Below are 17,654 nucleotides of genomic sequence, written 5' to 3'. Positions count from 1 at the left end.
TCGAGCTCGACCGGGGCCTCTCCAGGAGCTTCGCCGGGTGCTCGGCCTTCCTCTTACCCGACCCAGAGCGTTGGCTCGTGGTTGATGGTGCCGGGGAGTGTGCGCCCTGCCTGGCGCCCGTAGAGCCCGACCGTTCGGCGCTCCCGGTGCCAGCGGACTCGCGGTGCTTGGCCTTATGTTGGACCCCCGTCGCCGGGGCGTCCTCAAAGGTCTTAGAAGACCGCTCAGATTTCTTCTTCTTCTCGCCGGACGGGCTCTTCCCTTCTAGCCAGTTGGCGAGACGTTGATGGCGGTCCTTCATGGTCCGCTCCGACATGTTGCCGCAAAACGCACAGTCCTTCTCCACGTGCGTCTTGTCCTCATGTAGGCAGTAGAGACAAAAGGAGTGTTCGTCCTCCTTGAAGACGTTCTGCAGCTGGCATCCAGGGCAGACCCTGAACAGCTTTCCGGGCGTCGAGCTTCCCTTCTCCTGGGCCATGACCGGGCCTGAGAAACTTCTGGAGTCCTCCAAAAGCGTAGCTCGACGAATCTTCACCCTTGAGGGGCGCAGACGAATCCGACACGGGTCCCCGTTGATCGGATAGAGAGTCGGTGGAGCTTGAGGCTCTTTTGACCGAAAAAACGAAGTTTTTGAGAAAAAAACGTGGAAAAAATAGCACTAACGCTCGAGAGCAATAGCACGAGGATCCCAACAAATGAACGTGCGGTAAAAATCTGAAGATGGCTGCCAGAGGCGGTGCTTAGGTAGAGGGCAGTCATTGGCTGTGGTCAGTATGACGCAGAGACCAGTGATTGGTTATTACTACGAAAGACAGATCAGAAACGAAACTGATACTGGTTTTTCCTTTACCGAGGATTCCCAGCCTGACGACGGGGAATATTCATGAGCATGTGAATCCATGCCAGACCCCATGCTGGAGAATAAGTCATTACCTCCATGTCCCCATTCCTCTTCCCAGTACTTACCTTTGAGTATGTTCTGTGCTCACTGGAACTCTTTTCTTTTCAAGCTGCCCTCCTCCAATTGGAAGAAGTTATCAGGTGTTCTAGGGCTTTGGTGGTCTTCAGGTCTTCGATCTAGTGGAATGATGTTATGGTTCGGAAAGACAACACCTTGGCTCTTGCTTCCATCAACCATCAGGGAGCTACGGGGTCCCGCTCCCTGGAGGATCTGGCTTTGTCCATTTGGACCTGGAGCACGGCACACCTGGTCTCCTTGAGAGCGGTCCATATCCGGGGGGTGGACAATGTGACTGTGGACCGGCTCAGCAGGGCGTTTCCGGTCTCAGCGGAGATGTCTCTTTGTCCCAAGGTTTTTCAGGATGTGTGTCGGTGGTTCGGCATCCCTGGATGGACCTCTTTGCCTCCCCCTGCAACTCAACTTTCCTGGTTTTGCTTGAGGACTCTGCCCCCAGGGGTTTGTGGGGGGGTGGACACTCTTCCCTTGACTTGGCCCCTCGGAGCTTCTTTATGCCTTTCCTCCAAATCCCCTGATTCTGCAGGTCATCAGCACAATCAGATCATCTCCACGTGTGTTTATCCTGGTGGTCCCTTACTGGCCTCAGAGGGGGTGGTTCCCGGGCCTTCTGGAGATGCAGTTAGCTTCTCCTTGGGTGTTGCTCAGGTGGCCGTTTGCACTGCGGGTGGTCAATGTCCCTCTTCTCCTCTCATCCGTTGTGGGTTCTGGAAACGGAGAGGAGGGATCTCCTGGCATTAGGCCTTTCAGCTGCAGTGGCTGGGATGGTTCAGAGGGCGCGTCAGTCCTCTACACTTAAGTTCGGACCGTCATTGGGCTTATTTTCTGGCTTGGTGTCACCTGAAGTGTGTCCTGGCACTGGAGTGTAGCATCCCAGACATTTCGCAATTTCTTCATGAAGGGGCGGAGAAGGGATTGGTGGTCTCTACTTTCTGTTCTCAGTGGTCTGCCATTCGGGCTTTCCAGGTTTCCTGGTCCTCTCCGGTAGGGGGCGAGGCTCTGGTCTCAACGCTCTTGAAAGGGGTAGCAGGTACTCATCCTTTGGGCCCAGTTGGGGTTCCCCGTGGGACCTTCCTTTGGTCATGTCCATATTGCAGAAGCCTCCATTTTAGCCCCAGGAGGAGGTGGAGATTAAATGGTTGTTGCTGAAGACTACCTTCCTGATTGCCATTACTTTGGCTCAGCATTTGGGGGAAATCTGGGCTCTCTTGCCTAGGCCACTGTTTCTAGTGGTCAAGGAGGAGGCTTTGGTGCTGGGCTGTGACCCCTAGTTTGTGCCCAAGGCCATCTCTTGGTTCCATCGGTCTCAGGAAGTGGTTATCTCAGCTTTCTTTCTTGCTCCGTCCTCTCCTAGGGGGGAGGCTTGGCATTGTCTGGATGCCAAGCAGGCGGTCTTACATTATCTGTCCCAGAGAGAGTCCTTTTGTCTCACTGATCAGGGGTTGCCAGGCTTCCATTCCAACGATTAGCCGGTGGACTAATCTTTGATTCTATGAGTCTGTGGGCCTCTGTACTGCAGCTTGGGTCCAGGGTCGGTCCACAATGAGGGGTGACCGTCTCCTGGGCAGGCCTGCGGGGGCTACCTTTGTTGGATATTTGCCGAGCTGCCACATGAGCTACACCTAATACATTCATTCTGCATTACCAACTCAACATGGAGGGGTACCAGTCTACGTCCTTTGGTTTGGGTGTCTGGAGGCTGTGTCTGGTTGAGGTGGTGATAGGAGTCATGGTCAGCATGCCTTTGGCTTTTTGCTGTATCTTGAATAAATTGGTGTTGGGTGGGTTTCGCATTACTGTTGGTGTCTGTCTTTTGTGGTGGGCATGGGCGTCCTTCCTGTTTCTGCTTTGGTACAACTCAAAGGTAAGTACCTGGACAAGAAAGAGGGACGTGGAGGTAATACTCAGATTACTTACTGGTAATCTTGAATATTCCCCCTCCTCCTCCTCCTCCTCCTCCTCCTCCTCCTCCTCCTCCTCCTCCTCGGTCACACCCACCCAGGACCTTTGCTCTGCCCTGGCTGCACACTTCACTGAAAAAACGCAAGACATCCTTTTCTCTCTCACTTCCACACCACATCATACACCAACACTTCTGGAGCCTCCCTTTGCCACTTTACCACTTCTCGCTTCTCTCAATCCCATTACACCTGATGAGGTCGCCAGACAAGTCCGATCTATGAAGGCCTCATCCAAACAGCTGGACCCCTGCCCCTCCAAAACCATTAAGTACAACATTGACTCTCTTTCTCCAGCCTTGGCTGATCACCGCAATCTCTCTTTTGCCACTAGAGTTTTCCCATCTTCTCTTAAGCACTCCATTGTGCACCCTCTGCTTAAGAAACCCTCTGCCGACCTAAGAAACCCTCTGCCAACCCCTCCATTCCAGCAAACTACCGCCCTATCTCTATCACCCCCTTCCTGGACAAACTCTTAGAGAAGCTGGCTATCTCTCAGCTCACCCTCAACACAATCTGCTGGTTGCCTCCACGACCATCAGTCTGGCTAGAGAGCATCCAGAGGAATGGAAAACGCTCTTCTGAATACCTGTGAAGACCTGCTCTTAAATCTCGACACTAACACCCCTGTCCTCATTCCTCTTGACCTCTTCTCTGCCTTTGACATGGTAAACCACAACATCCTGATTGCACGTCTCTGACACACCCTGGGAATCACAGGTCAGGCTCTGGCATGGGTAACCTCATTCTTTTCCGACCGTCCATCCCAGGTGGAACTTGGGTCTTTTCTTTCTACTCACTCTTTCAACCTGTGGTGTTTCCCAGGGTCCTAACTTAGCCCCCTGGTTCTTCAAGGTCTACATGGCTGCGTTGGCATGTGTGATTGTCACTTTCATCTCTAACTTCCAGTGTTACGCTGATGACATGCAACTCTCCTTCAGGCTACCCTGAGCACCCTCTTATACCTTTCTTATATCTGACTGTCTGCAATTCAGCCATGGTGTGCTGCAAACTACCTTTGCCTCAGTGCCAGTAAGACTGAGAACTTTCACATCAGGACTCCTGCTCCCACATTCCCACTCTGTTTCTGGTCAGCCTCCCTTGGTCCTGCACCTGCACCCACCTGTGAGGCAAAACATCCTGGGGTCATCTTTGACTGCACTCTATCCTTCACTCACATTTCGGACATCTCTAAAAAGTCTAACTACCAGCTGCACCTCCTCAGTGATACTTTTCCTTTTCTCACCTTCCCCCAGCGACTCACTGTCTCCATAGCCCTGGTTCTCTCAAGGCTGGACTACTGCAATAGCCTCTTTCTCAACCTACCTGCTTCTGCTCTACACCCTCTGCAACTCATCCAGAACATAAACGCAAGACTTATCCTTGGCCTCAAGCCCACAGACCGCATCTCTCTGGCGCTGAAATTCCTCCACTGGCTCCCTGTGTCTGCAAGGACCAAGTTCAAGACCCTCTGCATTGTCCACAAGGCTTTCTGGGGCATGGGAACTACCTATCTGCAATGATGCCTACCTAAATACTGTCCTTCCCGAGCTCTCCGCTCATCTACCTCCAACCTTCTGCGAGTGAGCCGGTTCTCCAAGCAGAGATTTGGAGGAAGATCTTTATCCTCAGCAGCGGCCTCCCTATGGAATAGCCTCCCTGCTGCCCTCCGTCTTGAGCCTGATCTCCTTAAGGTCCAGAAACTCCTTAAGACATTCCTCTTCTCCTCTTCCTTCTCTATCCCTCTACCCTGCTAACCCCTTTCTCCGCTCTATCCCTCTCTCCCTCCTTTTCCGCATAGTTTGCTGACTGGCTGCCAGGTGTACCTCAGTCTCACAGGTCCTGGGCACCCTCGCCAGTCCTCTCGCACTTGCCTCTGGGCCTTACACTTGCCTCATCGTTACTGCACTTGGTCAATGACCCATGAGAGTGCCATCTCTCAGCACTTACCTCAGCTTCTTACTGACTGGGTGCACTTGGACTCCCCCTCGCCCCTGCACTTGTCCTTATATGCACTTACTCTGCCTGTGCAGATTTGTATCGTTCAGAAATTCAAGGCCTCTGAATGACTGTTGCTTTTTCCCCTTGTCCCCTCCCTCCTTGAGTGCTTTGAAACACATGTTTTGTGTATAGGCGCTTTACAAATAAACATTACCATACTCTACCATACCATACTAGTCTTACTCTTCCTCGCCCCAGTACAGACTTCCCTTCCCTCCTGGAAGGAGGGAGACTAGGAGTAATGAAGATTACCCGTTAGTAATCCGAGCATGCATTGAAATGAATAGGACATGCATTGTAATAAATATGACACCCACTGAAATTAATGTAGCATTGATAGATGTGAATATAACACTGATTGAAATTGATGAAACATGCATTTAAATGAATATAACATGCAGTGAAATGGATAAGGTGTACTGAAATGGGAGTATAACACATGCTGAAAAGCACATGACATAGTCAGCCAATCATATGCGCCCTCCTTCCCCAAAGAAAAGAGGCCCGATGGCGCAAGGCCTACCAAGGAAAGTCCTGGTGGGCCAATCCAGCCCTTCCTCTGCTCTTGGCTTCCTAGATGTAACTGCAGGCGAAGGAGGGCTCATATTATTATCCATTTCACTGCATGTTATATTCATTTCAATCTGTGTCATAACAATTTCAACCCAGGCTATATTCATTTCAATGATTGTCATTCATTTCAATGCATGTCATATCCATTTAAATGCATGCTCGGATTACTAACTGGTAATCTTCATTACTCCTAGTCTTGCTCCTCCTCATCACAGTACTTACCTTTGGGTATGTTCCGTGCTCAGTGGAACTCTTCTCTTTTCAAGCCCTCCACTGGCCGCCCCTCCCCTCCCAGGAGGTATAACCTCCCAACTAACCAGTCCACGGCAGTAATCCAAAGCCTGGGCATGGGAACCTTCATTCAACGGTCGGAAGGGAAGTCCGTACTGGGGGGACGAAGAGTAAGACTAGTATGGTATGGTATAGTATGGTAATGTTTATTTGTAAAGCGCCTATACACAAAGCATGTGTTTCAAAGCACTCAAGGAGGGAGGGGACAAGGGGGAAAAAGCAACAGTCCTTCAGAGGCGTGGAATTTCTGAATGATACAAATCTGCACAGGCAGAGTAAGTGCATATAATACAATTAACAGTGTAGATGACAGCAAATAGGTCTGACAACGATTCTGCAGTTTTTCCAAGTGCATTGAGGCGCCACCATGCAAGGAGGGGACAAGGGAAGATAGATAGACGAATCTTCAAGGCATGGTATGTTCAGATCATGCAAGTGCAAGACAGTACATGAGAGGGGAGGTGGGTGGGGAGGACAAGTGCTGGGGGCAGGGGGAGTCCAAGTGCACCAAGTCAGTAAGAAGCTGAGGTAAGTGCTGAGAGATGGCACTCTCATGGGTCATTGTCCAAGTGAGGTAACGATAAGGCAAGTGTAAGGCCCAGAGGCAAGTGCGAGAGGACTGGCGAGGTTGCCCGGGACCTGTGAGACTCTGAGGTACACCTGGCGGCCAGTCAGCAAACTGTGCGGAAAAGGAGGGAGATAGGGATAGAGCGGAGAAAGAGGTTAGCAGGGTAGAGGGATAGAGAAGGAAGAGGAATGTCTTAAGGAGTTTCCGGAACTTAAGGAGATCAGGCTCAAGACGGAGGGCAGCAGGGAGGCTATTCCATAGGGAGGCTGCTGCTGAGGATAAAGATCTCCCTCCAAATCTCTGCTTGGAGAACCGGCTCACTCGCAGAAGGTTGGAGGTAGATGAGCGGAGGGCTCGGGAAGGACAGTAGTTAGGTAGGCGTTGTTGCAGATAGGTAGGTCCCATGCCCCAGAAAGCCTTGTGGACAATGCAGAGGGTCTTGAACTTGATCCTTGCAGACACAGGGAGCCAGTGGAGGAATTTCAGCGCTGGAGAGATGCGGTCTGTGGGCTTGAGGCAAAGGATAAGTCTTTTGTTTATGTTCTGGATGAGTTGCAGAGGGAGCAGAGCAGAGGCAGGGAGGTTGAGAAAGAGGCTATTGAAGTAGCCCAGCCTTGAAAGAACCAGGGCTATGGAAACAGTGAGTCGCTGGGGGAAGGTGAGAAAAGGAAAAGCACACACTGAGGAGGTGCAGCTGGTAGTTGGACTTTTTAGAGATGTCCGAAATGTGAGTGAATAAGGAGAGAGTGCAGTCGAAGATGACCCCAAGGTTTTTTGCCCCACAGCTGGGTGCAGGTGTAGGGCCAATGGAGGCTGACCAGAAAGAGTGGGAACGTGGGAGCAGGAGTCCTGATGTGAAAGTTCTCAGTCTTACTGGCACTGAGGAAGAGGTAGTTTGCAGCACACCATGGCTGAATTGCAGACAGACAGTCAGATATAAGAAAGGTATAAGAGGGTGCTCAGGGTAGCCGGAAGGAGAGTTGCATGTCATCAGCGTAACACTGGAAGTTAGAGATGAAAGTGACAATCACACATGCCAGCGCATCCATGTAGAACCTTGAAGACCAGGGGGCTAAGTTAGAACCCTGGGAAACACCACAGGTTGAAAGAGTGAGAGTAGAAAGAAAAGACCCAAGTTCCACCTGGGATGGACGGCCGCAAAAGAATGAGGTTACCCACGCCAGAGCCTGACCTGTGATTCCCAGGGTGTCACGGAGACGTGCAATCAGGATGTTGTGGTTTACCATGTCAAAGGCAGAGAAGAGGTCAAGAGGAATGCGGACAGGGGGGTGTTAGTGTCGAGATTTAAGAGCAGGTCTTCACAGGTATTCAGAAGAGCGTTTTCTGTTCCTCTGGATGCTCTCTAGCCAGACTGATGGTCGTGGAGGCAACCAGCAGATTCAGTGTTGAGGGCGAGCTGAGAAATAGCCAGCTTCTCTAAGAGTTTGTCCAGGAAGGGGGTGATAGAGATAGGGTGGTAGTTTGCTGGAATGGAGGGGTCGGCAGAGGGTTTCTTAAGCAGAGGGTGCACAATGGAGTGCTTAAGAGAAGATGGGAAAACTCTAGTGGCAAAAGAGAGATTGCGGTGATCAGCCAAGGCTGGAGAAAGAGAGTCACTGTTGCACTTAATGGTTTTGGAGGGGCAGGGGTCCAGCTGTTTGGATGAGGCCTTCATAGATCGGACTTGTCTGGCGACCTCATCAGGTGTAATGGGATTGAGAGAAGAGAGGAGAAGTGGTAGAGTGGCAAAGGGGGGCTCCAGAAGTGTTGGTGTATGATGTGGTGTGGAAGTGAGAGAGAAAAGGATGTCTTGCGTTTTTTCAGTGAAGTGTTCAGCCAGGTCCGAGCAAAGGTCCTGGGTGGGTGTGACAGAGGAGTCGGAGGATGGGGAATATTCAAGATTACCAGTAAGTAATCTGAGTATTACCTCCACGTCCCTCTTTCTAGTCCAGTGTTGTGCCAAAGCAGAAACAGGAAGGACGCCCATGTCCACCACAAAAGACAGACACCAATGGTAATGCGAAACCCACCCAACACCAATTTATTCAAGAAACAGCAAAAAGCCAAAGGCATGCTGACCATGACTCCCATCACCACCTCAACCAGACACAGCCTGCAGACACCCACACCAAAGGACGTAGACTGGAGCCCTTCCATGTTGAGTTGGTAATGCAGAATGAATGTATTAGGTGTAGCTCATGTGGCAGCTCGGCAAATATCCAACAAAGGTAGCTACCACAGGCCTGTCCAGGAGACGGTCACCCCTCTTGTGGACCGACCCTGGACCCAAGCTGCAGTACAGAGGCCCACAGACTCATAGAATCAAAGATTAGTCCAACGGCTAATCGTTGGAATGGAAGCCTGGCAACCACAGTCCCCTGCCCCCTGATCAGTGAGACAAAAGGACTCTCTCTGGGACAGATAATGTAAGACCGCCTGCTTGGCATCCAGACAATGCCAAGCCTCCCCCCTAGGAGAGGACGGAGCAAGAAAGAAAGCTGAGATAACCACTTCCTGAGACCGATGGAACCAAGAGGTGACCTTGGGCACAAACTAGGGGTCCCAGCCCAGCACCAAAGCCTCCTCCTCGACCACTACAAACAGTGGCCTTCGCAAGAGGGCCCTGATTTCCCCCAAATGCTGAGCCAAAGTAATGGCAATCAGGAAGGTAGTCCTCAGCAACAACCATTTAATCTCCACCTCCTCCTGGGGCTAAAATGGAGGCTTCTGCAATATGGACATGACCAAAGGACGGTCCCACGGGGAACCCCAACTGGGCCCAAAGGATGAGTACCTGCTACCCCTTTCAAGAGCGTTGAGACCAGAGCCTCGCCCCCTACCGGAGAGGACCAGGAAACCTGAAAAGCCCGAATGGCAGACCACTGAGAACAGAAAGTAGAGACCACCAACCCCTTCTCCGCCCCTTCATGAAGAAATTGCAAAATGTCTGGGATGCCACACTCCAGTGCCAGGACACACTTCATGTGACACCAAGCCAGAAAATTAGCCCAATGACGGTTAGAACTTAAGTGTAGAGGACTGGCGCGCCCTCTGAACCATCCCAGCCACTGCAGCTGAAAGGCCTAATGCCAGGAGATCCCTCCTCTCCGTTTCCAGAACCCACAACGGATGAGAGAGGAGAAGGGGGACATTGACCACCCGCAATGCAGACGGCCACCTGAGCAACACCCACGGAGAAGCTAACTGCATCTCCAGAAGGCCCGGGAACCACCCCCTCTGAGGCCAGTACGGGACCACCAGGATAAACACACTTGGAGATGATCTGATTGTGCTGATGACCTGCAGAATTAGGGGATTTGGAGGAAAGGCATAAAGAAGCTCTGAGGGGCCAAGTCAAGGGAAGAGCGTCCACCCCATCACAAACCCCTGGGGGGCAGAGTCCTCAAGCAAAACCAGGAAAGTTGAGAGTTGCAGGGGGAGGCAAAGAGGTCCATCCAGGGATGCCGAACCACCGACACAACCTGAAAAACCTTGGAACAAAGAGACATCTCCGCTGAGACCGGAAACACCCTGCTGAGCCGGTCCACAGTCACATTGTCCACCCCCCGGGTATGGACCGCTCTCAAGGAGACCAGGTGTGCCGTGCTCCAGGTCCAAATGGACAAAGCCAGATCCTCCAGGGAGCGGGACCCCGTAGCCCCCTGATGGTTGATGGAAGCAAGAGCCAAGGTGTTGTCTTTCCGAACCATAACATCATTCCACTAGATCGAAGACCTGAAGACCACCAAAGCCCTAGAACACCTGATAACTCCTTCCAATTGGAGGAGGGCAGCTTGAAAAGAAAAGAGTTCCAGTGAGCACGGAACATACTCAAAGGTAAGTACTGGGAAGAGGAATGGGGACATGGAGGAAATGACTTATTCATTCAAATGGTTGTTAAATTAATTTTAATACATATTACATTCACTTCAATGTGTGTCATATTAATTTCAATGGGTGTCATATTCATTCCATTGCATGTTCTATTCACTTCAAAGTGTGTCATATTCATTTCAATAGATATCATAATTATCTCAATGTATGTCCTATTAATTTCAATGTGTGTCTTATTCATGCCAATACATGTTATATTCACTTCAATGTGTCATATTCATTTCAATGGGTGTCATATTTATTCCAATGAATGTTATATTCACTTCATCCTGTTTCATTCATTTCAATGGGTGTCATATTCATTCCAATGAATGTTATATTCACTTCAACCTTTTTCATATTCATTTCAATGGGTGTCATATTTATTTCAATGCATGTCCTATTCATTTTAACGCATGTCTTATTCATTCCAATGCATGGTATATTCATTCAAATGCATGTTATATTCTTTTCAACGTGTGTCATATTCATTCCATTGCATGTCCTATTCACTTCAACCTGTTTCATATTCATTTCAATGGGTGTTCTGTTTATTTCAACATGTGTCATATTTATTTCAACGTGAGTCATATTTATTTCATTGGGTGTCATATTCATTTCAGTGGGTGTCATTCATTCCAATGCGTGTCCTATTCACTTCAACTTGTTTTATATTCATTTCAATGGGTGTTCCGTTTATTTCAACCTGAGTCATATTTATTTCAACGTGTCATATTTATTTCAACGTGTGTCATATTCACTTCAATAGGTGTCATTCATTTCAATGTGTGTCCTATTCATTTCAATGCATGTCATACTCATTTCAATACATATTATACTCATTTCAGTACATATTATAGTCATCTCAGTGTATGCCTTACTCATTTCACTGCATGTTGTATTCACTTCAATATGTCACATTCACAAAGGTGTAATTTTGACTTGAACGGCCTCCCATAGAACTCCTAACTCCCTTTTTACCTAAAATGAGCTATCACAATTAAAAACATAAAAGCCTTTCGTCATTGGCATACCTCCTTCTAAAACAAGCAGATCCGTTTATTTTATACATGTCAGCAGAAAATTGCATACCCTGGGTACCATTACACCCATTATACGTGAAATGAGTTTACGTTTCATTTATTGTTTTGAATATATCCATGTGTGAAAACGCACAGAAGCAACTATCATTTGAATGTGAAATCACTTTGCAGCTAAGGGAATAAGCATCTTAAAGTGAATGCAACAATCTTTTAAAGTGAGTGAAGCAATCCAAAAACAAAGTAATTGGACGCAAAGAAATGTGCACAAATGTGAGGACGGAAATTGTGGTTTCCATTTACAAAGGCCAATTTTAACTATTTGTTAAAGCTCTGCACTGTTCTGACAAGATTTGGTTAGGTGCATTCTTGTGGTCCTTCACAACCAAATTTCTCTTGGTAATGCATGAAAATGATCGGCACATCCTCCAGAATAAAGCCACATGCTCTTAATACAATAGGGACAACGCCTCAGCCACTGATTCTCAATGACCATCTCTTTACCATTGCTAAGCTGCAAACTCACACACCAACTAGACAAATGACTTCCTCAGTGAGAGATGGCATGGCAGATGCTGCTTCGTTCATTGTACACAACTCTTACTCTCCCATACCCCAGCCACTAGATGACAAATCACTCTTTTCAATCAAGACTGAAATCAGAGAACCATTCGTCGGATACACAAGAAGAGCATGAACTACCAGTATCTTTAGCAGCCACTGAAAGTCATGTCTGATTTCGCTGGAGTCTAGAAATTAAACCTTTAACACACATCAATGTCTAGTGATTTGCTGCACAGGACACATTTGTATGTTTCTTCTGCTGCTTCAAATGCGCAAAAAGACAGGTATGTGATCATCCGACTTCCCAATTAAAAACTCTAAATCAGAGACCTCAAAGTTCAATGCACTAAACCCATCTGAAAAAGGGTCATGATAAACATTTGTGAAACCGTTGGCACTGTACCTGATAGCCCAATGAAGTGGAGTAGAATTCAAATCCCCACCCAACTGATCCACCACCGCGCCTTTGGAAATATAATATCTGCGGAGAAAAAAACAATGAAAAATATAGGATGAAATCATGTGGTTGAACATACAAAATTAACATTTATGCAAAGGAGCAATCATAATAAACAAACAATGGCAGTGCAGCCAGCAAGTGGCAAGTGCTGTGTTTAAGGCAGCAGGCTGGGTAGGTCTGGTAAGTGCAGGAAGAAAAGGGAAGGGACTGCATGGGTACAGGTACAGACCCCAGTGCAAGGGATGGCCCGGAGGCAGTGCGTGAGGGTGGCGGGGTGAGCAGATACCTGGGCCCGGAGGGACAAAGGGTGGCCAGGTGCACGGTGCCGAGGGTGAACAGAATCAGCACGGATGGGGGGGGGGGCAAAGGCAGAAGAAAAGATGAAGGTCTTGAGGTGCTTTTGGAACCAGAGATGATTCTCCTCAAGTTTTAGAGTGGCAGGGAGGCTGTTCCAGAGGGAGGTGCCAGCCAAAGACAGATCTATTGCAGCTCGTTTCTTTGAGAAATGACTGACCCTGAGGAAGTTAGAGGTAGAGGAGCAGAGAGAGATCGAGATGGGAGGTATTTGCAGAGGGATAGTTCAAGGTATGTTGGACCCAGGCCCCAGAAAGCCTTGTGTACAATGCAGAGGGACTTGAATTTAATTCTTGCATCCACTGGGAACCAATTGAGATTTCAGGGTTCGAGAGATACGATCCCAGGGCTTGAGGCCAAGGACAAGTCTGGCAGTCCTGTTCTGGATAAGTTGCAAAGGGCGGAGTGTAGAGGAAGGTAGTTTACAAAAGAGGCTGTTGCAATAGTCCAAACTAGAGAGAACCAGAGCTTGAGAATCCATGAGTTTCAGGGGAAGGAGAGGAAAGGCAGAGTACCTTTGAGGAGGTGCAGTAAGAAGTTTGACTTTTTTGAGACATCGATGTGGGCAGAGGAGAAAAGTGTGGAATCAAAGGTGACACCAAGGTTCTTGGCCTCGTAGGTGGGGAAAGGAGGGTGTTCAAGGGAGGCCGGGCAGAGAGTGAGGGGAAAGGATGGTGATTGTGTGCCAATGAGGAGGATCTCTGTCTTGCTGGTATTAAAAGACAATTGATAGCACACCAATCTTGAATGGCAGTTAGGCAATCGGAGATGAGAGGTAGAGGAGATGGCAGAGGGCAGCCTGAAAATGAATTGAGTGTCGTCTTCGTAGCACTGGAGGTTTGAGCAGAAAATGGCAATACAGCGGGTGAGAGTCAGCAGGTATTGGTTGAAAAGTCAGGGCAAGAGGTTAGACCCCTGGGGAACACCACAGGTGGAGAGGAAGACAGATGACAGGAAGGGCCCAAGTTGGACCTGGGAGGGTCGATCAGAGTGGAAAGTCAACCAGGCCAGAGCCTGATAGGTGATAACCTGGGTATCATGGAGACGGTTCAGCAGGATGGTATGGTTGACCGTGTCGAAGGCAGTGGAGAGATCAAGTAGGATGAGGACAGAGGCAATGCTAGAATCAAGGTTAGAAAGCAGATCCTCACTGATGTTCAGTAGAGCAGTTTCCGTGCTTCTAACAACTCTGAAGCCAGACTGATGGTCATGGAGACAGCCAATAGAATTGGAATGAAGGTTTAGCATTGAGATGGCTAGCTTTTCAAGGAGTTTGCCCAAGAAGGGGGTAATGGAGACTGGGCGATAGTTGGCCGGACAAGAAGGATCAGCAGTGGGTTTCTTGAGAAGAGGATGCACAAGGGAGTGCTTAAGAGGGGAGGGGAAGGATCTTGAGGCAACGGAGTGGTTGCAGAAATCAGCAAGGGCCGGAGCGAGAATATCAATGTGGTCCTTGATAGTTTCAGAGGAACAGTTTTAACCAGGCTTTCATAGATTGGACTTGTCTAGCAACCTTGTCATGGGAGAAAAGAGGAAAGGACGAGAAGGAGGGTGGGGAGATTGTTGGAGGGGGGTCAGCTAGTACAGATGGAGAGGGGACAGGAGACGGAGTGGAGGGGAGGTTGGACAAGATGTCCCAGGTTTTCGAGATGAAGTGAGAGGCAAGGGCATTGCAAAGAGCCTGAGAGGTAAGAGGAGGGGTAGAGACTGCAGCAGGGTTGGCCAGCTCCTTTTTAAAGATTTCGGCTGAGTTGTTAGCAGCCGCAGAGAGACAGGCTTGAATGTGGACTCTCTTCCTGGTACGGACAGAGTCGGTATTGCCTTTGGAGTAGGCGACAGGCCAGTTTGTCAGAGGATGAACAGGAATCCCTCCATTTTCGCTCAGTCGCCCTACACTTACGTTTAAGTGTAGCTAGGTCGGAGTCATACCAGGAACTGCACTTGGCTTTGGACTTCAGGCGGATCCTCATGACAGAGGCAAGAGCATCAAGAGTATCAGAAATAGAAGCATGGAGAAGAGACAGGGCTGTGTCAGGGTGTGAGTCAGCCAGAGGATGGGGGGGGAGGGGCGGAGAGAAGGTGGCAGCAAAAGCCTCGTCTGACACACGCTTCATGGGCCGGATGTCCAAGAAGGAAGGTGGCCGTGTTGGAGTAGGCATGGCTTGGGGGGGGGGGGGGGGGGGAGAGAGATGAGGCGAGGAGGCAGTGGTCATGCCAAGAGAAGGGAGTGGACATAGGGATATAGAGGGGGAGGCCAGAGGGGATCAAGACATCAAGTGTGTGACCTGCAGAGTGCGTTGGGCCAGAGGGGAGGATAGAGAGGGAATTGCAGAGGTCGCGAAAGAGCAGAGCTGAGGGACAGGGAGAAACAAGGTGGATGTTGAGGTCAGCAAGGAGGACGAGTTGTGTGGTTGAGAGGAGGAGAGGTCAGCCCACTCAGAGAGATAGAGGTGATTTGACCAGGGGTCCAGTAGAGAGTAGCAACAGTGAGAGAGTGGCTAGGAGAGATTGAGAGCCTGCATACAAGGCATTCAAAAGAGGAGTAAGTCTGAGTGGGAATGTTAGTGGCAGGAATCCACTCAGGAAAGATCAGGGCTACACCCTCTCCGGGCTGGGTGGATCTGGGTGCGGAGAGGATCGTGTAGCCATCAGGGAGGAGAGTGCCAAAGCTTGTGACAGAGCTGGCTGTGAACCATGTCTCAGTAAGACCGAGGACATCAAGGTCCAGTTCTTTAAGGAGGTAGCAGATGTCAGAGGAGTGTTTGACAGCAGAGTGAGAGTTGAGAGGGCAAGATGAAGCAGGTTGCCAGCCTTAAAGACCTTCCGGGGAGGGGTACAAATCAGAAGTATGCCCTGTGGAGGTGGGAGCCCGAAGTGGGTCAGAGGAGAGATGAGTGGTCAAGGAAGCCAAGGAGTGGGAGGAGGGGACAGCCGGAGGTGGAAAAGTTAATGAGGCCAGGGAACTGCCTATCGAAGAGGAGGAGATTGGCCCGAGGACCATGGGCCATGACAGTGCCATTTAGGTAGACATTAAGGATGACTCTGGAGGAGTCGAAGGAAGCCATGAGGACGTCCCAACGAGTGCCACCATTAATGGGAGAGGAGGAGACAGGACAGAGCACAGAGATCATATGCAGGGTCCATAGATCTGGCGCGGGGACGACAAACAGGATGTCGGTGAGGGTCTGTCTGGAAGAGGCACTGGAATAGGTATCAGCGATAGGGAGACCTGGGTTGGAGGCCAAGATATCCTTTTTAAACTTCTTTCCAGACTTAGTGAGAAGGGAAGGGTAGTTAATAGAGAAGCAGTTTGAGTAGATGGGAGAAACAAAGCGCCACGAGTGGAAAGAGAGGAGATAGAGGGAAGGGTACGTTTTAATAATCTGTGTTCAGTTTAACAGGTCCTGCATATGCGGCAAGACAAAAAGGCAAGTGTCACACTTGGCTTTATTAACAGTGATCTTTACAAATGAACTAAATTTTCCACAGATTAATGTAGTTTACATTTTAGACCACTTGGCCCAAAATATGCAGTCTGTTTCGGGGCGCTGCTGAGCAGCCTAGAAAATGGCTGCTGCTTGCTAGGACTAAGGGCAAGCCGCCGCTCCCGTTGACATTGCCCTGTCTGTGTGGCCGCATCAGACACATGTTTCTGAATCCTGGAGGTGTCCTGTTCCTGTGGCACAAAAGAGTGATATCATGTGGGTGACCCTGCAGTGGGGGGACAAGGTTCGAGCTAGGGCTGGCTTTTTGCAGCCCGCGCTGCCGCCGGCTTGACTGACCCATGGCAGAGACGCACCGTCGGCCACCGTGTGCAGATCGCGGGCAGCCCAGAACTGAAGCATATCCTCTGTAGAGCGCTGGAGACCTCTACGATATGCACTGCTTGGAATTGTAGCTGGGGCTGGGAAGAGGCGACTGGGCTGCAGTGACAGCTGGCGGCGTGGCAGAACGTGGCATAAAGTTAGATCGGCACCCGCCGCTGCATGTCGTCCTGAACAGCCGTTCCCCCAGGGGCCTGCACACGAGATTAGAACCCCCCCTCGCACCTCTGCCCAGCCACAGGCGGTGGCCTGACTGTACTGGAGCGGCCTGGATTACCGACGTGGGTACCTGCAGGCTTCCCCACACGAGAACGCTGCAGTAGGGCCATCGACAGAGCACAGTAAGGGAGGTGGCCGTGCTTGGAGCGGATGAGAAGAGCGCTGCCTGAATAACAAGATACAATTACTGGAACTGATCTGGGCAAGCAGTAGGCAGTTTGACTGCAGGTTTGTGTAGTGGGCGGACACGTTGGTTCTGAGGAGTGACCTCGAGATGCAACATAAACACGCCACCCATCAATACACACTGTGTACGATTGCCAGTACCGTCACTCCTGGCCAGTGACCAGAGGTGTATGGTAACCATCTGGGCAGACTTTAGTGCGGACATGTCTAAAGGCGGTGAGGAACCAGAAAAACAAAGAAACATGGAGGTGTTCACTTGCCAGCCAACAAAATCCAGACCAGAACCTTATGCAGAGCAAGGGGGTATCCGGCGCAGGGGATCAAGAAATTTCAAATCTGTCAGATCATGGAAAGCATGCTAACTAGTTTCACGGTGGTAAAAAGTAAACTTGATGGTATATCCTACTCTGAATGCTAAGATGGGACCTGTAAACCCGAGGGTGATGTGGCAGAAACTTGGATAGGTAATGCCGAGGTTGACCTTCAGACACTTAAGACCCAAGTGCCCACCATGGCCAAGGAACTGAAATGGGCCTGGCTGAACTGTGATGATTTGTAATCCCACTCGAGGCGTGATATCTGCATTGTTGGACTTCCAAAACATTTCGGTAATGGTCCCATGGAAATTGCAGTGAGTCGATCAAAGTCTTGCTTGGTAACTGGTCGCTGTCAACTACTTTTTTTTACCAACTTTATTTAAAATCAGTTGCATTCACGTTAACGTTTTACCGACAATAGGGACCAGACCGGCATAAAACATAGCGCTT

At 49.7% G+C, this 17,654-nt stretch overlaps 1 protein-coding gene across 2 annotated transcripts in view; it reads right to left on the bottom strand.

Moving 5' to 3' along the window:
- ZDHHC13 (zinc finger DHHC-type palmitoyltransferase 13) overlaps positions 1 to 17,654 on the bottom strand; it is a 1,364,100-nt gene that overhangs the window by 980,542 nt on the left and 365,904 nt on the right. For both annotated transcript variants that reach the window (XM_069623461.1, XM_069623462.1), the window contains one exon: positions 12,248 to 12,325. In XM_069623461.1, the coding sequence (XP_069479562.1) occupies positions 12,248 to 12,325 (78 nt within the window). The remainder of the gene's footprint in view (positions 1 to 12,247; positions 12,326 to 17,654) is intronic.

This window comes from Ambystoma mexicanum, chromosome 11, assembly GCF_040938575.1.
Source record: "Ambystoma mexicanum isolate Mex_15411 chromosome 11, UKY_AmexF1_1, whole genome shotgun sequence".
Taxonomy (NCBI): Eukaryota; Metazoa; Chordata; class Amphibia; order Caudata; family Ambystomatidae; genus Ambystoma; species Ambystoma mexicanum.
This window is presented reverse-complemented; position numbering and strand designations above follow the sequence as displayed.